A 26,241-nucleotide genomic window follows, 5' to 3' on the forward strand; every position below is an offset into this window, starting at 1 on the left:
ATGACAAGCCTTTTACCTTCCTGAATTAAAAATACAGACTAAGCCCTTTTCTGATGTGAAATGTGTGCTTTTCTTACTTCTTCTGTTAAAATCAAATGGATTTTTGGTCCATGAGAAAGAATTTGTGTAAAAAATGCTAATTCAAATATGACAGAACATCTTCGCTACCACAAGACTGTGAATCTACTATGTTAAAGCAACAGCATGAGCAGTTCCCCCCTCTGCTTTTTTGTTCTATAATCTAAATCTCAAAGCTTGTACTGGCAAGATGCAATACTGAAAACTAAAGCGACATCCCTCACTTTCCATTCGATCTACCAAAAGAACCCTCCCAGTAAAAAATGCACATAAGTTGCTAACATTCCTATCTCTCCCTCTGTTTTGACAAGGTTGTTTGCTATGCATCACCATCACCCGAGCATCAGCCACCAACAGGCCCTGACTTAGGGGACTGATATTTACCCATCACTCCCCAATATCTCTGTGCAAATGTTTTCTGCAGGACTAAGACGATTAGAGCCTAGAGGCCAAACTCTGTTCTACTTGTCAGATGGCTTTTGGAATTCAAGTCCTTATTCAGACTGAAATCTATGCATTATATAAGCATCCGAAAAATTTAGAGACATCTCAAAGGGGATCTGGTTACCATTATTAAGTTTGCTTATTTGCCCAAACATTCAGCTCATCAACTACCCCTTTGTTAGGTGTAACGATTAATTACCTTACAGTATCATTTCATACTGTAAAATAAGAAAAAAAGTACAATTGACTAAATAACGGCAATTAAGTTTTAAATATTATGCACAGTATGTAGTTTTACTAGACGTATGTCCCTGTAACACGGCCACAAAGTGCTTGGTGAATAAATGATGTGTTTTTACATAATGTGATGGATGCACGATGGTTTCAGGGCCAGCCAGATCCCAGATAACTGTCACACATCTGTGACTGACAGGCTGAAAACACATACAACCTTTAAACACAGTGCATCAAAGTTTGATCTACTTGACACATCTACACACACACACACACACACACACACACACACACACACACACACACACACACACACACACACACACACACACACAGATCAACACATGAATTAATCACTCTCCTCACACACATGCACTGTGATCTGTCTCGCATGCAGTAAATCATAAAGATTTTTATCTTTCTCAGACACACCACCAGCTTCAATCACACCATATCAAAGCAAGTACTGTATTATCTAAATTAAATGTGTGTGCCTGTGTGTTACGGTGTATGTTGCTCCATTAACAGTTATATTTCACATTACTGTCACCTGTTTTTTTTTTTTTCTTTGTGTGCCTGCGTTGTCATTTTTGTGTGTACTGAATGTGGCTGTCAGAGAGGTGCGCACGGGGAAGCAGCGCTTTAGCAACAGATGAAACACTGAAGTTTGACAGCATGCGCACACGTGCAAACGCAGACACAGGCACAGGCAGGCCAATGAAGCTGAATCCAGATAATGAATGCTGAAGTTACTTCAGAAAACCACCAACGTCAACGGCATGTCATCCCGCAATGCCATCAAATAAGCAAAGTAAACAACCCGATGATAAATAAGCAGATGAAGAAATGAAGCAGATTCACAATGATGCATTTTTAAAGGGCACAAAACAGTAGGTTTATTTATTTTTTTAGCTTGTGTGTTAGCTTGAATGCGTGTTTGAATGTTGCTTAAAATCTACTGAATATCTAACAAATAAATAATACACATAAAAATGAAACAGTAAGAAATGTAACTGGGTCATTATGAGACTCCAGAGGAAAAAAAACAAAAGCTGGAACAAGCTCAAACTTTACATTTTCTCCTTGTTTTGTTCTATCACTTGTCATTCGTGCAACTGACCTAAAAAATATAACAAATCATCAATGGTGTTATTCCAATATTTTGCGGTGGAATTGCTGTCACTATCTTTTTTATTATTAATCACATGTGTGAACCCTCTCATCGTTCTCAGGTTTTTGGGTCGAATGTAAATGAAAATAAGGAAACAAATGAACACTGGGAAAGCTTCAAATGTATATGCTGATTCTGACCTACACTGCCTCTGTGATTAATTTCTTTATATTGTCATTCATTTTCTTCCGATATGGAAAAGAGCAAGCAATCAGAAGCTATTATGAAAGATGTTTTGGTAGGTTCTGTGCTTTTGTGGTTTGTAATGTGGTGACAGAGACAGTCAGACTAATATAAGAAAGAATATAAGAGAGAGTTTTCATTGGTGACCGGAGCCCACCAGGAATGTCCTTTGTTTTCCATCGTCAGCAAATTCAAATTCAAATTCAAATTTTATTTGTCACGTACACAGTCATACACAGTACGATATGTAGTGAAATGCTTGGACAACTGCTCGTGACCTAAAGAGAACAAAAAAGGAAAAGGCTATGAATAAGATAGGAAATAAATATGAAAAATTAAAAAGGGTAAATTTAACTAGGAAGGAATAAAATATAAATTAAGGTTAAAAATGAAATAACTGTACAACACAAATTAGAATGAAGGGTAAATTTAACTGGGAAGAATAAGATAAAGATAAATATATAAATTAAAGTTGAAAATAAAATAACTGTACAACAAAATACACAATACACAATACACAATATAGAACTATATAAGAGCAACCTTGTCAATAAAGTTTAGCTTTCACAAACCTTTGCTGACATCACTAGGGAGCTCACTGGAGGTCATGTGACCTACAGAACTACAGAAGTGTGCATGAGCGTGCAAGTGTGTGTGTATTTCAGCTGCATTAACAACAGTCCAGTGGTAGTAGTTTTGGTTTTCTATAGTTTTATATAATGCCTGAAGCTCCACCTGTCAGTCTAACTTAAGAGTGTGCGACTGGCGACAAGAGAAAAAGGGACATTTTAGAGGTGGACCACTATAGCTTAAACCAACTGCAGGAATTCAAGCAACTTGTGTGTGCACATAAGTCTGATACATGTTTGTGTTTGTGTGTGTGACAGTAATATTGCAGGAGATTTTTAGGCCATGGGTTGTGTGTAATGCAAGCTGGCATGGTGATGTATGTGTGTGGTGATGATGCACTCTGTCACCAAAGGAACCAGAGGGCAAGGCTTTATTAGAGCTCGCCTCTGACCAAACCAAAAGTGACACGCACATACATATACACACCCAAACACACAGTCAGACTCTCTCATACCTCTCGTGCTGTTTATCTACAGTAAAACTTGTAAAGGCAGAGCTTCTGCTTGCCAGCATCCATCCATCAGGTCTTAAAATTTTGGGCTTTGGGCTATTGAACCTTAGTACTGTTTTGGTACACAAGGAAATGTATATGTAACGCTGAATTTTAAAACTGGCCTCTGGATATTTGATCAGATCTTGTATATTTGTTTGGAAAAGCAAGCGACCCAGGGATGCTGAGTTGACTGTTATATTGAGAGAAAACCAGCAAGTAATCTTGAGAGAAGCTACAGCTTGTGTGAGTGACGTGTACTTCTTTCTAAAAACCAAGTATCTATTGATCGCTTATTAAAGTTTTACAAACGAATAATAAACAAATCCCTATATAATGTGACAGTATTTTATTCATCTGGATTTTGGCCAAGCTGCAACTCTTGAGTTAAACCCCACAAATTAAAACTGTATAAATGGTTAAAGGTATTATGAGGGCGGTTTTAAGGGGCAGGTCGGCTTTGATAGTCTGTCACTGGAGTAGATGTCCAAGCTGTGTGCTCAAGTGTACAAAGAGCCCACCTCAGGAGTCTGTGCTCTAGGTTCTTTAATGGAAGCTCTGTTGTTTATATTGCATGATATTTAGCAGTTAGCAGTTATCTGTGTCTGAGCAACACCCATGTAGCCTGTGTTTACTAAATAGGCTTGGTAGTTAGCTAGTAACTTAGCCGTCATATGCTTTTATATTTCAACAAAAGGGAAGAGAGGCGGAAATGTACATATAAGAAATATCTTGGAATCCCCTGTCACACCTCTCAAGCTCCCAAGACACACCTCTGTTTAAAGAAATGTGATTCTTTTCTTTCATCCTGACAGCCTCCCCACATGATAATGGCACATCTTTGTCATCTACATGTTATAAATATCAATAGACTATTCCTGTGAGTAACCTTAGTGGGGCAATTTCACATCCCACAGTGAGCCACTTTAAGGCTTTGAAGATGAAACCTGGGTTATTTTTTATGTATATCATATTTTGGCACATCCATATGAGTTCTCCCTTTTCCCGTTTTCCTATAATCTATATAGATGATTCCTCAAGTAATAGCCCATTCCCAGCAGTTCGCCTGCTAGCTTAAATTTCACAATAAATAAATATTAAATATCAAAATATTCAGAGCGAAAATATTAGCAATGCAGCAACACTGTCCATATTCATGGTTGTCAGTGTCCTGCAGGAGCCTCAATTATCCAACAAGCAGACTTTTCAAAAAGTGAAATAAACATATTCTCTGTTTCTTTGATTTCTCTCTGGTTCTCTTCTCACATCTGATATTACCAATAAATAAACATGAGGCTCTTCTCCTCCCACATTCATACATGCAGTCCTTATTATTTTATTGTGACATCTTTCTAACGACCAGATTCAAGATCAATATTCATAATCACCAAAATTCCTCAAACGTCCAACAGTATCGTTCCTACTGATTGTTAAAAAAAACCAAAAACACTGGCTGGTTATGAAAGACACAGCGTTCTCAGTGCACCGTCTTGAACCTGAATCTATTTTCATACATGTAGATTGGTTCCTTTCATGTTCGGACACATATCTCCTGCTGTGCGAGTTTCTCATCTCATTCCTCTTTCCCTTCTCGCAATCAAAAAAAGATGTTCACAATAAATAAACATTAGCCACTTACGTTTTCCTACTAAATCAGCAATGTCCTGAAGATCTCCTTCCATTACTGCCTGATAATCCTCATCAATAAATAAATAAAAATCTGTTTATATCTAGTGATTTTTAGCCTCACAATAGCAGGGTTAGGGTCAAGTGACACAGAGAGTTGAACCTCTATGCCAGAGAGTGTAAGAGCACCTTTATCTGAGGTACGCCATCTAATATTCATGGCGCTCGTTCCTGCTTTGATTTCTTATTTCTTTCTGCTCTGACATCTCCTATGCAGAATAATAAACATGACTCTGCTCTGCTGTTTACATATTCACACATATTCTTGATTCTGATATGGATATTCTTTGGATAATGAGCTATTTACATTTAACTTTTCTCCACCAACTCCTCTCTTCTCTTTGCTCTTCCTTCCACCTCCCCACCCTACCCACTCCACCCCCCTTCTGTCACTCCCATATCATTCTTTCTGAATCTCTTTCGCCTTTACCCACCCCAATCTGCCCCCTCCACCCCCACCCCACCCCCCGTGTGTCTCTCTGAGAGATGAATTGAATATGTAAGCTATTGGATGTGAATGAATAAAGCATCCCATCTCAAACACACATTGGTGACACCTTATTAACCACATGTCAGATGCACATGACAGCTGCAGCGCGCGCACACACACACACACACACACACACACACACACACACACACACACACACACACACACACACACACACACACACACACACAAATACACAGATTCGATTCGCGTACACTCAGACACAGCACGCCCATGCTGGCATAGACAACAATTGAGCTATCTCATCCTCATATAAGCATCTACACACACAGACGGAGCATTTGCACCCACATTCAAACACAAGCGTAGCACACATAGATCTACATACCCTCCCTCATTAGCCTATATTGTGACTTTCATTTTATCAGTCAGTCACAGTGAAACACAAAGTTGATCATAACAAAAAAAACACACAAACACACAGAGAGGTCAAGAAAACAGCTAGCCAGGGTACATGGAAGCACGTAGGATGTAACTCAGCATTAACCTTTTAATTACAGAGTTAGTCTATTATTAAATCACTCTTTCATATGATAAGACATCCTCTATATCAGGGCTGGACTATTAATTTTCATAAGGGGCAACATCATGAACTAAATATTTTGCCCTTAAATGAAGCTTTAGTCCAAAATCACTCGTTATTTACTTCGTGCTGCACTGGAGTCACTGTTGACTGTCCAAATTAACATCACTGAATTAAACTTAATTACTTAGCTAATGATAAAATATGCTATTGGCAGCTGTGATTTAAGCTAACAAATTTGATAAATGGATCAAGCTCCTGTGAATCCTGATTTTGTTTACTTCTGTCTGACTTTGTTGACACACTGTATTAAAATTTAATACATTGGGAACTTTCATTGTACATCCAAGAACTCTTCAAAAAAGCTTATATATATAAATATACTACTATCAGATTTTTAAAAAAGCAGCAAAGAAGTTGACAGAAAATCTATTAAATAACCTTGAAAATGTTTTTCAAAATCCTCACCTCTGACGATAAGCGCAGCAAAGTTGGACACCCCAGAGCCGCGCTCTGACTGGGTGACACAGCGATACAGATCTTGATCTTGATTAGTGACTTCTTTGAGGTGGAAGGAGGCAGCAAACCGTCTGTGGTTGATGTTTTTGGTCAGAGCCACTGGAATATCTTCTCCATTTCTCCTCTACAGACAAACACACACAGACAGACAGATCAGGTGTTGCAGCGGGTATGAAGGGTTAAATGCCTTGCTCAAGGTCAGCCAGCACTGACCACAGACACGTGCGCACACACACGTGTGTGTACACACTCTCATCCCCCTCTGCTTCGCTGACAGCAGGTTTGAAGGTCATGACTACAATAGAACCATAATGAAATCAGCAGCTATTAAACTCTTAATCATGTTAGCTGCTAGATGTATGGCCTGAAGTCAGTCAGTGTGACTGTGACTGCGTGAGTGTGTACTTGTGTGTTTGCGCAGTTGACACTTTATAATTGGACATACAAGTCCTAAGGGTGTCACATTCAGTACACTCTTTGTGTTGTTAAGTAAATAAAGCTATATACTGCATATTTATATTATTTTACAAGGAACTGCTCGCATTAATCAGCACAAGAATGCAATGACAGATTTAGCAAGGCCTTGCTCATTTTCATTTGTACTGCAACTTTATGAAGACAGAGTCATATAATGAAGGGAAAGTCTGTCCCAATTACAGAAAACATGCTCTTAGTTGAGTCCAGTGGTATAAATTTTCTCTTAACTTATCAAGCCTTTCTGGCTTTAAAGTTGACTTTCTTAAATATGTTTTTAACTGTCATATTCTGTAAAAATAAATAAGTAAATAAATGAAATCCATTCAATAATGTTGTATTTGGGTACACTAAAATGAATACCACTGTTAGATGTGACAAAACAGGCTGTTTTTGGATCTGGACTTGAAAGGCTGCGAATATTATTGCAATTTAAATACTGCTAGTTAAATAACCCCATAATCATAATTAATCGTTTAGATCTGGTCTTGCTACAAATGCCTTGTAGAACTTGTTGGTGTAATAACAGCACACCACACACGTTTTGCAAATGTTTTCTTGGTTGTACCTGTAGCCAGAGTTTATTGTTCGAGGTGTCTCGCCCCGTGGCGATACACTGAAAAGTGGCATTTTGTCCAGCGTTCACCTCCACATCCCCAAGGCGCAGGAAATGAGGCGATTTATCTGCAGGAAATGAGGTCAAACAAAGAGGCGAATCAGATTAGGTTTACAGCGAGAATATATGTATTTGTGCTTTAAAATGTTTTGATTTTATTCCTCTCTTTAAAATGGAAATGAGGTGACAAAACGGTCACCTTATCACAAACACACAATACATTTCAGGACGATGGGCCACCCTGAGGAATATGTTCATTTTTGTCATTATTATGTTTTACTGGACCACAGCACAGTACTGACTTGCCATTGCCAGGTAACAATAATGCCACCTTCACTACATGTGACTTGACATAGCTTCCAGTTCTTAAATACCATGCTAAGATAATGAAGTAAGCCTTTTTAGACCCTGAAGATGCAGTTCAGCCGTGACATCTTTATTCTGGGGATGTGATTGCAATCATAGATAGCAGCTCCTATGGTGAATGAAAACACACACACACGGACACACGCTCACAAACACACAAGCTCACACATGCACGCATGTGAACATGTGCACACACACACAAACCCGTGTGTCCAGAAATGCAGCTGTGAGAATGAATGCTTCCACTGTGGAGACTAAGTACTAATTCCTTTTTAAATACTTGCTCCTTCCTATTAAGGGCCCCGCTGCTCTGCCTTTAAAACACCAGGGATCCTTTTTTCCCTCCCATATTTTACAAGATTTCACGTCCAAGTGTAGAAATGTGTTTCTGACTCATATCGACAACTTGTGACAGAGACAGGGACCACAGGGACACCACGACCCCACAAACTCTACAAGGGTTCACGACACTTTATTTTTATGACTTATAATCAATAGAATCCATTAAGAAACAGAATTGTCCTGGAAGATTTCAGTGCTTCTGCTAGATAGATAACAAAAACAGCTGTAATAGTTGCCTCTCCAGGAACATGCCTATGGCTTTAGATTAACGGACGACCCTTCTGTTAACAGTTTGTCGTCACAACACTTTTTTTCTAGCCTCTAGTGGTAAGGAAACACTCAAGCAAAGAAGAGAGGAAGACTTGAGACGTACTGAGAATTTAAAAAGGATCGCAGCCCTCATCTCTTTCCTGTCAGTACAGAGACAAGAAAGCTACTGTTCACTCTGTGTGTGTGTGCACGCATCTGTGTGTGCTTGTGGGTTAAAGAGAAAGAGCTGAGTGGTCAGAATCTTCTCTCTCCATGATTGCCCTAATACTGTCTCATTTCCCGCTTCACTCTCTCCTATTCCCCTCTTTCTCTCTGTGTTTCCTCCACTCTCCTTTTTTTATTTCTCTCATTTTTCTCTACGACTTGCCTTTCTCCTCTTGCCACATCCCTCCTCTCTTGTGTCACCTTCCCACTTATCTACCCATTCAAGTGCAACAGAAACCATCCCAGGTACAGTCTAATTAGTGGCCAAAGCTATCAGCGTCTATCCAGCGAACTAGGACTAATTGCTGGCATGCTAATGACTCACCGCATGGGTAGCTGAGCACCTGAATGTCGTCTATGGCGATGAAGCCGGCTTTGCTGTCCGAAACCTCAGCTTCAAATATGACCTGAGAGAAGAGAGATAGAGGAGATTTACCTATTGCTCTCCCAATTGCAGTTTAAACAGTTAATATTAACACTGAGATGAAGATATCCTGAAATAACATCTTTTTAATGTGCTAATTAATAAATTTTCATACAATTAGCATGCACAATTACTGACAACAGCATTTACAAGTAGCACACAAAATGCTTGAGCTTGAAACCTTGAAGAAGTTGAATTTGCAAATGTAACAATTTGTGCACATAAACCGTGTATCAAAAACAGAAAATACAACAACAGGAAAAACAAAGTCAAAGCCTGAGAGAAAAGTAATCTACAAATGCTCTGTTTGCAAATCACAAGCCCCTTATGGTTATGAAATCAACTCTTTAGTACTGTTACCAGATCACAAATTGTTTTGATGCATCCTAAGTGCAGTGGAAGCTGCAAAGTGAGACTATTGCCATTTCAATTTGTTGTGAATATGAACAATTCAATCTTAAAACAGGCTGAAAGTCACCGACAGCAGCTGGTGATGTGCTTTAAACTGGATAAATTCAAAACCGCCACCCTGAATGCCGCTGGATTTATACATTCTGCCCAACACGGCAGGGAGGATAAATGAGATACTTCCTTATGGATCATAGTAATCTCTTTGGGTACACAAAAATGGCTGCTAAAGAAATTATAGTATATACTGAAATCCAGTGTGGTAAGTCAGATAGCAAAGGGCTATGACCTCTCTGTTTGTTCTTTTTTCCCCATGCCTATTTTTGCTTTCCTTTCCTTTCCTACATCTGTCTGTTTTCCTTATGTTGTCAAACATCTGTGCATGTAACACATGATGAGAACTTCAGCAAAGGATGAAAAAAAAACCCCAAAATAAATACATGAAATTCAATTTTCTTTTAGCTATGATAATAGTGTTGGCCTTGGGAGTTAAATTCAGTAAATCCATTGTACTGACATCCATGTTCCCCACAGGATAATTCCTAATTTCATTTTTGTGCTACCAGCAGGTAAATGATTGATAAATACTTCAAACACACAGAGTCACACATTAGAGGCATGGGAGGCTGCCATTAGCTGCCTTTCTACTGCATGAACAGCTCCCCGATCAGCCATTTAAGCCTTTTTCTTCATAGTGTTGGAAGATCCACAATACTTTAAACGTTATGTAATATTTGCAACAATTTTGACTGTGATGCCAAAAGCTATGACTAACCAATCTGTAAGACCAAAATCCTTTGCTGCTTGTTTTTTTTAAAGGAGTTTAATCAACGAGTATGTATGTAATGCACTTTTAGTTTCCCTAGAAAAGCTTCCAAAAAACCATTACTTCATGGTATAGGCCGCCTTAAAAGTGCTGGATAGTTGAAAACAGCTCATTGTTAAGGGTAGAACTAAAATGTGATTTGAGTACCATGACCTGGTGAAGGTAGTGAAAGTTTCAGCGTTATGGGAATGGCCTCGGATGAACTGGAAAAACAAACCTGTCGTGCTTGTTTTGATTCCCTTGGGGAATGGAAACGCACAGTGTTTGTTAATCCACCAGGACTTTACAAAGTATTTAAATGTAAGCTGATAATTGGGCAAAATAGATTATATATAACTTTAAAATATAATGGGTGACCATTGGGTGACCATTATAAATCTGATGAAAATAAAAAAAACAATCTGTGGACATTCTTGCCGTGAACTAATTTCTCATGTGTTAGTATGATTGCTTGGAAGAAATAAGCAATCATGGCTGAGTAGGCAAATTACCTGCTTAACACTAAATAACACTGGCAAGCTAAATTTGTAGATTTTAAGTGGAGTCATAACAGTCAACAGGTGCTTCAACCTCCCTGCAGCTCACTAAGGATCTGAATTAGGAAAATCCACCTCATCGTAATCTCTCTCTTCTTCACTTCCTCCTCCTTGTCCATACGTTAGCCTTCCCAAGCCTTTTTCCCCTTTCTCTATTTCTCGCTTGCTGTCTGTTTTCTAACAGTGTTTATTTAGAAAGGAGCACCTAATGAACAGAAGAGAAGGGACAGGAGGAGAAAAGAGGAGGTAGCCATCAAAAAGAGAGGCAGAGGGAGAAAGAGAGCAAGGCAGTGAGCAGTTGTTGTCATTCATCACCTGTAAAAGGAAATCTGCCGTGAACTGTTTACCCACAGCTTATCATCTCCTGCTTGTCACACTCTCCCCCTCTCGGTCTCCCTGCCCTACCAATCTATCTTGTCTCTCTCTCCTATCATCTTTCACTCATAGCTCACTGCGGAGCCCAGCAGAAAGACATCAGCTGACTTTTAATACCTTCATCTCCGTCTTTCCTGTCTGCCAAGCTTTCCTGTCTGCCTGCCTCCTATACACCTGCATGTAGGTGCATGTATAAAAACATATAAACCAATGTTTTATGTTTATGCTTCAAGTCATTGAGGACGAACTCGGGTCACCACTCTGGGCAATGAATGTTCCCCAAATAAAGTGAATAAAATGAATCTTCTCAAATTATCTTAATACTTTTTCTTCTTACATAGCCTAAAGGAAATCTATTTAATATAGACATAATACTTAAATGAAATGTGTGGCTTAGGGCTGGCTCTTTACCAGCCTGCTATTCAAAAGTGAGATTAAAAAATCTTTAACAACCTTTCTGAATTTGCAGTGAGTGGAATCTAACCCACAGTATAGTCTGAGGTTTGTCTGTGGACATTTAGCTGAACAAATTATATCTTGGTTATGAACTTGTTTGAACCTGACAGAGAATGAAAGACTGAGTACACAAGGTCTGCCCATTGGTGTCCAATTAAATTTTAGCATTTAGGAACTTTAAAAGCAAGAAACTTGACATCAAACTTTTAAACATTTTCAAATCTCAGGCCAACTCTTTTGGCAGTGAAGCAAGTCTCTGCAGTCAAATCAAAGATTATAATCAATTTTTTGAGCTGGTCTTAAATCTACACTCTGCTAATGTTTGTGTACTCATGAGTGTGGTATTGAAAGGATTTTCATCATGCCCAGGGACATGTGGCTTGGGTGCAAGTCATTTTACCTTCTTGTAAAAGTTAATTGTCTACCATAAAGCCATTTGAATTCATATTCTTATATTGGATTGCGGTCACCTCTGATACATACAGGGGGTCAAACACTCACTATCTGACCAATCCAATCAGTGTAGAGCAGGTTTATTGCTTTCTGAAATGTTAAAGCCTACATCATTACTCCAGAGTACGTCACTCAGATACAGTTTATGCATGCATGGCCATTGAATCAAACATGTTTAACCTCCTAGGACCTGGCGTCCACATATGTGGACATCACATTTTGGGTTATTTAGACCAAAATACTCAATTTTGCTCTACAAGGGCCTGATATCCACTTATGAGGACATTATACTGCTACTGTTCTATCAAAATTTTAAACGAATGTCCTCATATGTGGCTCTGATTTTTCATAAAAACAAAAATAAGGTAAAAAAAAAATCTGGTAATTCTTTGTTTTTACATTCATTGGGCCCCAATATACCCAAATATCAAAGAGAAATTAAAAATGCATGCTGTGGAAGAGTTCGGGTCTTAGGAGGTTAAAGCTGCAGGGAAGGAACATTTTCATGTGACTTTATAGCCCAAAGATTAATAAATGTAAATTGTGTTTGGGCACTGTTTCTGTATATATATCATATGAATTAACGCATAAGGTAATTTAAGTTCCTGTGAGAAAATGAGTCTTAAAATATCTTGTTTTGTCTGACCAAGAGCTCAAAACTCAAGATTTACTGTCACGTTTAAAAAAAGATAAATAAAAACAAAACACATCACTTAAACCACCAATCCTTGGAATATATTTTTACTCTGATATCAAACTGTCACCAGATATTATTATCTTTATATAAAGTTCTTTCTTCACTGCATTGTGGAGATCTAGAAACGGTTAAGATTGTTAAGTTTTCAGTTGAAATAAAGAGCCAAGAAAGACAAAATGTTTAAGAGGACTACAAGGTCTTCTTAAACTGTGCTATGTGGCTTTGTCTGCATTTCATACGTGCATCTGTTGTTGCATGCGACAGGTCTTCCCCTGGTGAAACGAGTCTCATTACAGCTGAAGCTAAAGTGCTAACAGAGAAACATGTTCCAACATGATAAAATAGCTTCATACTCTGAAATCCAATAACCTGTTTCCCAGCCTCAAAACCTATATAATCCTTGGCAAACCTGGATGATTATGTTCCAATTAAAACATGTTGACACACGAGTTTCATGCTGGTGATCTCCGCTGGGGGGGACTGGGCTCCAGATGGGCCATTTGGAGGATGTTCTTACACTTTGCTTTATAGTAATATTACACAGTCCTCTGGCTGTGTGTGTTAACATGATCAGTGTGTGTATGGAGCTACAACGCTCAGCCTGTAATGTACACACATGTCTGAACACCACCCAACGACGCGCACAGATCAAGTTGACTGACATAAATTAAGAAAAAGGAAGAGACAAATATGCACATAAGATCAGTATAATGCAACCTACAACAATATTCCTGCAATAGATTTTCCTATGTGAATCTCATGTTCAGGGTCAAGTCAGACAGCTGCTCATTAAAAACACATAAACAAGACCATAGGGCAATAACAACAATGTCAGTGTCCAGCATGGCGACACACCCCTATGCGTGCAAACACGTGTACACATAAACACACACCCGGCTGGTCTTTCTAAGTGTCTTTCTAGCCTAATCGCCACCTCCTGAGCCTCAGTCAACACAAATAAATCAGCTGCCTGCCTCACAGCACGTGTATGTGTTTGCCTTTATTTGTGTGTGTCTGTGTGACATCTGCGTTTTCACATCAGTTTGACAGAAAGTAAAGAACTATGCATGATAGTGGGATGTTCTAACTGTGTAGTTGCTGTTTGTTATTTTACCGATTTACCTGATATTGATTAGGCCAGAACGTGGAAACGGCAAGTTCAGCTCTCAGCCACTCTTTACCTGGACAACGACATCAGGATCAAAATAAGCCATTATAAGCAATAATGCATAAACGCTGAATTGAATCAGATTAAGCACTGCTGTGAGCTAGTCTTTACCGGTGTAGGACGTCACATTCCATATAGGGTTAGCCAAGGGACCCTTGTTCACCTAGAAATCAAACAGAACCACAATCAGTCACAAAATAGTTTACACAAAAATGAACCTATAAGCATGCAGTGCACTGCAATTCATGATTTATCCACAGAGGCCCCTTTTACATTCCAGTCAGGCATCTTTTTCTTGGTTTATTACAGCTCACCTGGCTCTAGCCAGGAAATTCCAAAGAAACTACAATCTAATCTTAATGTGTTTTCTAAGAACATTCACACACAGAAAAAAGAAAAGAATAGGATCAGGAGACAGAGGTGTTATGGAAATAACTGTGGAATAGACTGTCAAAGCACCAGATATGTGAATGTACTTCTCCATATTATTTAAATAAAACAAATAACAATGTTATTTTGAAATAAACGTGAGACTGCATGTGTGTTGCTTTAAAAATCATGTTTAATTGTGAAATGAAAGTGTTGGTTAAAGCAAGGCAATCAGCAGCCTCTATTGCATGTTAGCTGCAATAATTGCGGGGATGTTTCATAAAACTAAAACCAAGAATTTCCAATAAATCTAGTATTCTTTTGCTTTGTTTTCTTCTGTCCTGTTTTGTTTTAAATGGAGAGGCTTTGGTCACCATCTGCTTTTGTGACAAACAAACTCCTTTAATTAATTTAGAATAATGCAATCCAGCTTGGGCTCTATAATATGTAGCCTCAGAGAATGTACACTGCTGTATAGTGGCTGGTGGAGGTGTACATTTGGTCTTGATTCAGCTGGTTTGTTTACTAATTAGAAAAATCCAAATAAATATAACCGTCAGTTAATTGAGGTCTACTATGTTTTTCTGTTTTCTGGTACATATTAACTCTACATAGCTGGGCATAAACATGGCCAAAGTTGCAAATAATGATGTCACCATATGTACAGGTAATCCATGTGAGCTAACAGCTCTGTCCCTGAGTTACTTTAAACTAGCAGTTTTGCTAGCACTTTATTTTTTACTCTTATATCTGGATGATGTCAGAGAGGGCTTACAACATCAACGGGCTCTCTCAGGTACACATCTGCCGTTAAAACTTATTATGAGGGCCAGTAATGCTCAGATAGTTTCAGATCCCAGCTAAAACAACGGGCTGCGCCAAGACCCAGTATAAGATAAAAAAGGATTATTTTAAACTGTGAATCATGCAAAGTCGCACTGGCTCAGAAATAATAAGAGGTAGTTGGGAATGAGCATCATGGGGTCCCTTAAGACAATTAACTACTACATATCCAATCTACTCTACTAGATCGGATCTCAGTACCTTCACCAGGACGTTGAGCGTGCCAGGGCTGGAGCCATCGGGGCTACTGAGGAGATAGTTGAAGTCGATACAGTGAGTATCATTCTCCTTCATGACTGGCAGCTGAAACCTGGCTTTTTCTCCAACATCATACTGCGAGACGTCAACATACATGTAGGAACCTGCGTGAAAGGAAAGAAACATAGGACTTTAACCACAGTTGGAAAGCAAACAATGCAGCAATTTTAAATCTGACCGGATCAAGAGCAATGAATTGCTCATTTTGTTTGCAGCTGCGTGTGCTTGTGCCAACACATACCTTCAAAAATTCAGTGCTTGAACAGACTAGCAAGGATGCCCTCTGAGGGGCTAGTTAGTGTGTAGACAGTGAAACTATGACTGCATTTGCCAAAGAGTGGGCTGTATGTACCTACATGAGCATCCAACCGCTTCTGTACAAGGTTATAACAGTCTAAAGTATTTAGAAACTTTAAAATAATATTTTGCACTGTTTTTTGTTTGTTCTAATAATACTCCCCTGTAGAAGTTACCTTCTACTCAGCAGTCCTTTTAGAAATAACGGAGAAACTGCAGCAGTACATTCAGCTGAACGAGTCTATAAAAGTGACCTGGCACAAGGTTGGAAACAAATAATAATAATTGGAAGATGTGCAACAATTGGAATGACGCATAAAGAGGGAACTAAATGTCTGCAGCTTCTTCACAAGAAACCAGAGCAATACCTGGAAGAAGAATGGATAAATGATGCACCACTTTTTAATATACATAAGTGACTAGACAATGCTTTTATGGCAGAAAACAAACTCTGCTGTATCCCCATTTGAGGAACTGGAACCTCCAAATTGTCACAATAGATTTCGCACTCTGATTTCATGATTAGTGGTTGATTTGATTTCCTAGCAGTTCTCTGGGCGATGCTTCTCTGTTTTCACTTCTGTTGTTTACTTTATTCTGGCCCCTTCAACACCGAATTCACACACAAATCAGTTACTTTTGTTATGCTAACACAATGGCACACTGGAGAAATGTTTAATTCTCTACAACATCAGCAAGCCAAGAATAAATATACTTCAGGTACTTCGCTAGCCTACTGAGTACTATACCATGACAGCATGATACACCATTACAGCTGACTGAAGGGAATAATCTGGCTGTACCAACAGGACAGACAAACTGTCCTTCCAGATGTTCTAGTAATCAGCTCAGACCCGAACCAGATGTTGATGCAATGAAATATGATAAAATGTGATCCTGCTCTGCATGATGTTTAATCTCACAATCTCACATTAGCTCATCACAAATTCAGAGAAACGATCCCATGGTAACGATTAAGTCTAATTCCTTGAAACGTATATTGTTATATTTGTTTTGAATATGCAATTCGTATTAATCACCTATGAAGAAAAATGTATATTATCATAAATTGGATATCTTTGGGTTTGAAATACTTGGCTATTGAAATTAATTCATTTGCAGATGTAATCCTAAATAGAATAGAATAGAATAGAATAGAATAGAATAGAATAGAATAGGACAGTATAGAATTAAATACAATTAAATAAAGTCAAATTGGATAAAACCCTACATTCTATAAAATGCCCCTGGTTAATTGTATTTGCATATTAGACTATACATAATATGTACTATATAATGGTTTCTAGACAATAGCGCTTATCACTTATTGTTTAGCTAATCTACTGTGAGAAAACACATCTCTCTGCAGAATGGAGCAGAACATAACAGGCTTTGAACGGATGCACACAAACATGTGGAGACACGGACATGTGTGCGCACATGCATACACATGCACACACATGCACATCAGCTTCTCAGTACCCCAGTTATCGTTTTGGCTGTTCTTTTCTTTTTATCTCTGCGCTTTTTTCTGCCATGCAGGTATTAGAATAATCTCACTTCTTGGTTCTGAATGTCACAAACAAAACCCAAAATGACTCCAGCCAAACTGGACTACAGCCAATCAGACTGGAAACAAAACAAGGCCGGCACCGATTTCCTCTCTATCTAAATCTGCTGCAAAATGAACATATAATGGACATCACTCCCTTTATTTTGTTTTTTTCATTTGTGCCACTGACGCTAAGATGGTGACTTGAAAAAAAGAGCCTTTAAGATGGCTGCCAAGATGATGTGCCAGCTAAAAATACTCCTATCAGTCAGAGACCCAGATATTTCACAACACAAACAATGTTGCAAAATATAACCTTTAGCACTTCAGCTAATCAAAGCGCTGCTTGCTACAAAAATATAACAGGAAAAGGATTTAGTATAGGTTGAAAACAGCTGAGTAATATGTGACAACAGTGTCTGTTTACTGAAATAATTCCAACATATATTTTAGAAACCACATGAATATCAGTCGATTACACCAGAACAATGACAAGACCTAACCTGGCACAAAAGCTGCATTTGAAAACATGAGTAATAATGAAAGACTCACTGCACACAAAACTGATGCTACACCGCTACACCCATGCTAAGCAAGCACCTTATGATGCCAAGAACATCTGACACTTGAGGTTTGTTTTTAAAATGGCTGATTCTTTTGAATGGCTAAAGTCTAAAATGGCCGGTAAAAGGGTAATGACACAAGATAATTAAAGATGAGACTAAAATACCGCTGTGATAGCCTTGAGCCCCAGATATGTCGCAACAAGAACAACAGTAGCAGGGCAGACTGGGGACAGTATTCTCCAGCAAAACAATAACAGCTAGCTGCTGGAATAACAGCTAATGGGGTATTTTCATTTTTAGCATTTTAAGGCGCCAATCAAGATGCGTGAGATGTCAAATACCCTTCCACAGTAACACATGCTCTTCATTCATAGGAAGGAAGATCACTGCACAGACTACAGATTATGTAGCCTGGAGTCAAACATGGAGTTAATTTCATTTTTTCTTTTCACTTCAAGACACAGCTTGCATCTCCAGAGGCCATGCTCAGTTTTCTATACATATAAGCAACAGTGGAAATTACATTTCCACTCCCTTTTCTGACTATAATTCATTATTTTACTGACACCTTATGCATTGCCTTATAATTCTGAAATTTAATTAGCACTTCTATCTTAATTTGTTGCTTTAAAAATGTCCCCATATTGTTATAATTTTTAATTAAACTGCATACTACTTTTGTGAAGGTTAACACTCACGTCTTGTAGGAACTGTGTCATAAAGGTTGGATTTATTGGTCATTTTAAGTATTTTATAACGGTGTTGCTGCCTTCTTCATTATTTGATCATTATTAAAACATTTAGTGCACATGAGACCAGCTTTGGTGCATTTTAAATGCCTCCCCTCCTTATTAGATAGCACACACTGATAAACATGAGAGACATGGAGAGAATGGCATGCCAAATAGGTTTTGAGTGGTACTGGCTGACAACATTATGAGTCAAGAGTATCTGCTTTAGTCCACTGAGCCACAGGGCCCCTGCCCATGAATGTTCAACTGGCACAATGCACATTGCCAGAGTAGCTTGTAGACCCTGCCATGGTGACTAGTGCCAACAGTGACCCCCGGAGACATTACATAGAAGAGTTTTATCTCTTATTACAAACACTGCCAAACTGTCCCTGCAATGTCAGTACTGCCATAAGCACAAATGGTGATTAGCAACTGGCACAAATCATTGTGGGTTATAAGGAACAAAAGTATCATTTTTGTCACTGCTATAACTCTAAAAGGATTCTGTGTAACTCCCCTAGTAGATGACTCCTTTTATTCTGCCCTTACCTTTGACAAAATAAACCCCCTGATGTACTAATCAGTGAAAAAAGTCACTCCCAAAGCTCTTTGGGAACTCTTAACAACTCCCCAAATAATGGGATTGGTATTCCTTTGTTTTCAGGGGTCAGAACCCAAAAGACTTTAATGCCACTCCTCTTAAATCAAGCCATGCCCTCAGGGAGATTGTAGTTAGCCAGACCAGAGTATTAAATTACTGGTGGCTAGGATAGCTTGAGAAAACTATTCTAATAATAGACATTACTAAAGTTTCCCTGGGCATGGCACTTAAGCAACCAACTCAACCCCTCACCCATTTCCCTTAACTCCTTCCAAAAAGAAACCTAGCCAAGTGCTGCATCTGTAATCCCCTCTAGCAACCTCGTTTTCCATCCACTGCACCACTGTTCCACACCCCACTGGCATTATTAACACATCAAATGTCAGTTCATGCTCCCATACCTTTAGGCAAGGCTCTGAACCTCCCCTTTAGCAACCAACATCTCCAAACCATTAACCTGCTCTGCCATCCCCATGCCCCTGCTCGTTCCACTAGCTTCAACAGCCATTAATGCTATGTTAATTGCAGCCATTACCTCTGCACTCTTAGGCAAGGTATTTAACCTCTTCAGGCTGCCAACGCTGCCCTCTCAGCACAGTGACACCACTTGGTATTAATAATGCTAAATGATAGACTTTGGCTTTGTACCACTGGGCACCACACTCTTGTGTCAGTGCTTAATTACATGCAAGACCACACATGCACGACACACAAAGTGGGTCTTTGTGTGTGAAAATTGTAAAAAGTCGACTTTTAAATGAACCTTTCTCTAAATGTCAGCGAGCCTGGGTTGTCATGAAGATAAGTCTGAGAGATAAATACCAGCACTGCATTGTCATGGAAACAAAATCCTAATCTTCCACAACAGAGGAAGAGGAGAGGTCAGAGGAAAGAAGTGGTAAGAGAAGAGGGTGAAAAGAATCAAGGTAACGTGAGATCAAAAAGACAAGGAAAGGAAAGGAGAAACAATGCTGAGAAGCAAACTATGTTTGTGGTGCTACACTGCAACACAGTTTCCTTAATGTGGTTAGGTTCATACTTCCACTTGACATTCTTACTCTGTGGTTTTTTGTAAAGCTAGTTACCATTTCAACATTGCATAGCTGGTTACTGTTATAACATTTTGGTTTTAACATTGTAAAGCAGGCAACCTTCCCTGTTCCCTGCCGTTGATTAATGACCTCATATTCTGTTAATTAGACCCTCAGCCCTGAGGCAGAAAGATTTAATTTCCCCTTCATCATCATCATGAAGAAAAAAAACAACTGATTAGAGAGGAGAGGAGAGGAGAGGAGAGGAAAAAGCACCAAGAACTTGTACAGTGATATATACATATTCCATTAAAGTAAAAGTCAGTCAATCAGCTCCTACTTCAGCCAGAGTACAAAACTAGTATTATCAGCAAAATAAACTTAAAGCATCAAAATGAAAGTATGTGATCTGCAGAACACCGATGCATCAATATGTAAGAAGCATTTTGCTGCGGCAGCTGCCCGAGGTAGAGCTAGTTTTATACTGCATACGCTTCGGTCATTTAGTCCAGTTATTCCCAGCCTAGGGGCTGACCCCCTCCAAAAGGGAGCAAACTACATCTGCAGGCTCATGGAATGATTAATTGAGAGGGGAAAAAGCTGCTCTGCAAAATTATTTTTGCTTTTTTGAAATATTGGGTAATTCTGCATCAGAATTAGGCTTGTATAGTTGTTTAAATGAAACCACCTGAGAAAATTAGACAAAAAATGTAGCTGCTAACAACTCAGTGAAACATTTTTTAGGGGAAAGCAACCAAAAAAAAACAACAACCAAAAGTTGCAAACCGCTGTTCATAGTTCAGCATATACACGATGTGATTATCAGAAGTTGACGGATATAGTTGGGATATAGCAGAGCAGTAATAATCCTGCATAATAAATGTGCTGCAGTAATAAGAAGAAATTACATCTAAAAAATGGTGAAACTCGAAAAAGAGCTCAAGCACTTCAAACTGCATTAAACAATAAGCTGCTTTCCACACTTTGAGGTGATGAAGTAGGAGATGACAAACATGAGGGGAAAGGAATTTGAGCTTCACCTTGTGGCAGGTGTGGTGAGACATATGGCAATTCCTGGGTGTTGATGTGCGTCCAGTCAAAGTCATCGTAAGGATCTTGTTGGTAGTCACACTGAGAGAAGCCCTCATCAAATGTACAACTTCCTGCAGAAAAGAGAAACAACAAAACGTAGTTAAATTTACAAAAAGACAAAGATGAAGTTTGTTGCCTTGACTGAGTAAGCGAACACATTTTTTTAAACTTGACTTTGAGTCATGTTTCAAACCTTTCTTTTGTGCTTTTTTATATGTGTGCGGTTGTCTCAGCTCATTAAAAAACCACCAAAGTCTGAGCTCCGACACTTATCACTCAGGGCCACTTAGGATCACCTCTGACTCAGCCAGCAGAGCCTTCAGCTGATCATCTGAGCCCATCGCCACAGCCTTGGGACAACCATGTGTGAGCTGACCGCCTCTGGCTCCGCCTAAACAGGAAGTTGCTCTAACACAGATAGACATCACTTGTCCCTGACAGCTAACTGAACCAATCAACTTAAAATGATATGCAGTTTGTTCTGGCTATATTGCTGATAGGAACAGCATTCAGGCTACTACTTGCTATCTGATTCATTGGCCTAGCAGTTATGCGCAGCTTGTGTTAATAAAATGGCCAGAAGAGACATGGCTAAGAAAAGCCAAAATGCCATCTGATTCAAGTCTCTGGTAGTTAGTGGTCACAGAGACGTGTCCTTTATGCCCTTTTTTTTATTTCCCACTGTTGAGATGGATAAAGTCTACTATGAAAAATGAAATCACAATACATTTATTAAGTTAGACATCTATATTCACGTTAACTTATGATGAAACGAAACTGTTTGTAATTAAAATGTTAGTAGGCGCTCGGAAACAAATACTGTAGCATTTAAAAAGATCTTAAATATCATTTATAAAAAGCAGCCACTGTTTGCCTTGATTATCACTTGACAATGACTTTGTTTAGGCAAGATTTAACCTTATTTTAAAACCTCAATTTCATGAAGTATAATAGCATATTTATATTCAAATCACTATACTACAAAATAAATACACAAAGGAAGAAGGAATGAGTGAGCAAGCCACCATGAAGCACTATCAGCAACCAGGACTGCCAGCTACATAAATCTCCTAGCCTTCAGTTAGCGGTACAGCTTTGCTACCTGTGTCCTAGAGCAAACTGTGGTGGCTGTGATGGAGAGCAGAACGACAGGCCCTCAGATACCCCACTGATCTGAGCTCCCGCTACAGAGGCATACCAAGAGGTGACAGCCGCCGCCGGAGGAGAAACAAGTTAACATCAAACTAAGCGACTGTCTTCAACTGCTGGCTGCACGGCTGGATGTGACTCACAGCCTTGGCGAGGCACTGGATCACATTCCTCTCGGCATCATTCTTTAAACCAACCTCTCTTCGTGCAGTTCAGTTCACTCCCATTCAGTTCAATTAAGTCTTTGTCATGGCAAGTCACCTCCGGTCACTGTGCAAAAACATGCAGGGACATGTGCACACACAGCACAATAAAAAAAAAACTACTACTACTATACATTAAATTAGATATAGAAACTCTTTGTTGTCGTGCACAGCATTTGTGTGTTTGTTTGTGTAAAACTCCTGTCTTCCGCAGTGTGCGAGTCAGTTTGCATCTTGCTGTCATGTAACTTTCTCTGCATGTGTTAAAAATGTGTTTTTACGTGCATGGAAGTATCCCACATCTACAAACCTGCATGCATTCAAACCGAACACTGAACAAATAAAGAACTAAACACCCAGTGCCATACATCACACATAACAAGTTACACAAATGGACTGGAGAAGAAGAAAATGTTGATCTGTAAAGCGAAGTGTAAGTGTGTTTGCTGTCCCTGACTGCCTCCATACAGTGTGGTCTGGAAAATAACTTCCTGTTTTATCAAAACTGAGTGACAAAAATCAGAAACACAGCTTCTTTCCCGCAGTTTCTTTGTGTAGTTATTACTCTATACTATGTATCTCAGTAATTCTTTTGACTGGAAACTACAATGAATAAATGAAATCTGTGTAATAGCTTGTTTTGTCAGTTTTCTATATATCATACACTGCTACGTTGTGACACTGCAGATGCACTTAGCCTTGGTTTACCTGCTACAGCGTTTGTGTAGCCCTTCTTTTATTCACTGACACTACAGAGAACGTACAATAGCAGCTTTATTCAGGTTCTTCTGTGGAATTTCTACCTTTGAGTACAGAAGCATTTGATTTAAACAAGCTGTGTTTTAAATGTGTTTCATGAGTTTTTAATTGTGTACACATAAATGCCCAGCATTCCACTCGGCTCTGATACAAGCCGTGGTACAAGAGGTATTTTACCTTGGCTTAGCAGTGAAGAAAAAATGTCCTAGTTTTAAATTCAGCTTTACAGGCCATATTAAATCAACATTTTCAGTTGGAGAGCACTTCTCTGTCCTTGTTTGCACACCTCTGAAAGATATTCACTCACTCACACGCACACGAGACGGTAACATACTAAACAAAATGTCTGTTTTTGTGTGTACGCGCTGAAAAGGGGCCTGCAAAAACTAAATATGTGCGAAAGTGTCTGCACATACACAAACCTCACGCTAACCCGCCCACGTTCTCAGTTAACACTTCTCCCTTTCCTAAATGTCCTGCCAACCTAAACCAACACACACATCAGCAGACACATGCATCTGACAGCAAATCCTTGTTGCCAATAATGAGATGAGCAGACTTTGAACTACTCTTTTGCCTCAGCTGAAACACTCAGCAGCAAAATGATGAGCCATGTTTTGCTCAAATGTTGTAGGGACTTGAGCCAATCTGTTTTTTTATACTTTAACGTAATGTCAAATGTCAAGAATTACTGACCTCTATTTTGTGTTTGGTGTGCTCTGCTAGTGGTAAATGCTGAAATTAAACATGCAGTAATTGATTTCTTGGGTAATAAGGGCAGCATAGCATCAACTTTTAAATTGATGTGGTAACTTGTTAGTGAACAGATGCATGTTTACCCTTCAGTAGATAGTTAGCAACATCATCATTTATTCCGAGTCGACTTCTGGCCCCCTGATGAATGTAAATTTGATATTCACTCTCCTTTTTAGTTCTGACTTTGGTTAGCATTTCCCTCTGGGAAATCTCTGGCTTCTTAGCTGCTAAAAGTATTTTCAGCTAGCCGCTACTTCTGCTTGTCTGCCTTTTGTTGCTGAGCAGTTTGTGAATGTTGGGTGTTTACGGCATCTTCAGATGAAACAGCTGAATCTCGTGACCAAAAACAAAGCAATGAGTTCACTCAGAGTGAAAACAAAACAGCTGAGCTGCTGACTGGAAAACCAAAACAAGCTCAAAGACAGAAGATGAGGGGAGCAGAAATATATGGATCGCTGGCTTTGTCACAAATAATGACCAGCTTTCACGTTCTCATCATTACTGCTCGGTCCCCAAATATTGTCCTCCTTTTTTTGTACATCATATTGTTTCCTCTTCTATTTGAGTCTATGGCAGCTCTTAGAACTGTATCATAAAACAACTGAAAGGCACTGTTGCCATCTTGGATTGTGAAATCGAGGATTGGCGAGTTCTCTGGAACACCACACATGCCAAATTTAAAGAAGCTATGACCTCAATTTCTGACATTTTGGATCCTTAGCTATAATGAATTATATGAAATACTTCATATTAAATATTGAAATATTAATTTTTTCCCACAGGTAATTATTTTTTCCAGTCTTTGCCTCTGATTAAGAATGAAAAAAAAAAATTAATCCCAAGCTTAAGACATGCCACCTTCCATAATTCTCAGTTTTCTTTTCAAGCTTCTCTAAAAGCTTTTCCCAGCCTTTACCAGGACTGCAAAAATAATCTTCAGGAAGGGCCTGACAAAAAAATTAAGAGATTGATTTTGTACTTTTCAAAACCCTTTGCTTTTTACACACTGCAGTGTTGTCAACATATATATATATATATATATATATATATATATATATATATATATATATATATATATATATATATATATATATACATATATATATATAAGTTGAACAAAGGGTGCCCTGTAATAACTGTGATTAGTGTTTTACGTGTTGACATGATCTGATCACGTTGACCTGGCAGCTGTAAAACAGCTTACAATGAATATAATTGTTATGATTAGAAATACTGTGTGTGCTTCTGTCTTACTACTACACTCTGTATGTGTTTGCTCGATAAAACTGTGTAACTATTTTGACAATTTTCAAAGTACATGTATATGCATGAGTTTGTGTCCAGATGGGTCATTATTGCCACCCTCTCCTCCATTCACAAGGACACGGAGAGAGCAAGAGAACCCAACTGCATGCTAATCACTTTATAATCAGCTTCTGTGATTGGCTGCCTCGCTAATGAAATAATGGTGACTCATTTGCATAATAAAATAATTAGAAGGACTTGATAAAGGCTCAAGGGCAGAGAGAGAAACAAAACCACACACACCTACACACAGAGATACACAGAGGCAGAGGGAAATGGGACAGCCACTATCTAAAAGACCGTTGAATGGCATCAGACAACTATGGAAGCCCGTTTCCGCCACTAAAAAAAAAAAAAAAAGCTAGTATCCATAACTCGAAATTTCGAGATAATAACTCGAAATTTCGAGAAAATAACTCGAAATTTCGAGTTACTTTTCTCAAAATTTCGAGTTAGCTCTGTCAATCAAAAATATACGTGAATGAGGTCGCTTTCTTGTTACCCGGAAGCATATGGCGCAGGACCGCGCACTCAAAAACGGATCCCAACAAATTAAAGTATGTTTGCTGATAGTAACACCATGTGATTCAGCTAATAACACATCATTTGTGAAGCCAGGCTGAAAACACTCAGCAATCTGTG

General features: G+C 38.8%; 1 protein-coding gene across 9 annotated transcripts in view; it reads right to left on the reverse strand.

The window, feature by feature from the left end:
• Positions 1-26,241, reverse strand: part of ptprk (protein tyrosine phosphatase receptor type K) — a 106,609-nt gene that overhangs the window by 41,424 nt on the left and 38,944 nt on the right. For all 9 annotated transcript variants that reach the window (XM_085382849.1, XM_085382855.1, XM_085382853.1 and 6 more), the window contains 7 exons: positions 21,376-21,498; positions 15,498-15,658; positions 14,196-14,247; positions 14,039-14,097; positions 9,067-9,148; positions 7,512-7,627; positions 6,419-6,593 (listed from right to left, as the gene is read on the reverse strand). In XM_085382849.1, coding sequence (XP_085238975.1) covers positions 6,419-6,593; positions 7,512-7,627; positions 9,067-9,148; positions 14,039-14,097; positions 14,196-14,247; positions 15,498-15,658; positions 21,376-21,498 — 768 coding nt within the window. The remainder of the gene's footprint in view (positions 1-6,418; positions 6,594-7,511; positions 7,628-9,066; positions 9,149-14,038; positions 14,098-14,195; positions 14,248-15,497; positions 15,659-21,375; positions 21,499-26,241) is intronic.

Source organism: Rhamphochromis longiceps, linkage group LG15 (assembly GCF_057381845.1).
Source record: "Rhamphochromis longiceps isolate RC_006_pf linkage group LG15, R_longiceps_female_GT1.1, whole genome shotgun sequence".
NCBI classification, from domain to species: Eukaryota; Metazoa; Chordata; class Actinopteri; order Cichliformes; family Cichlidae; genus Rhamphochromis; species Rhamphochromis longiceps.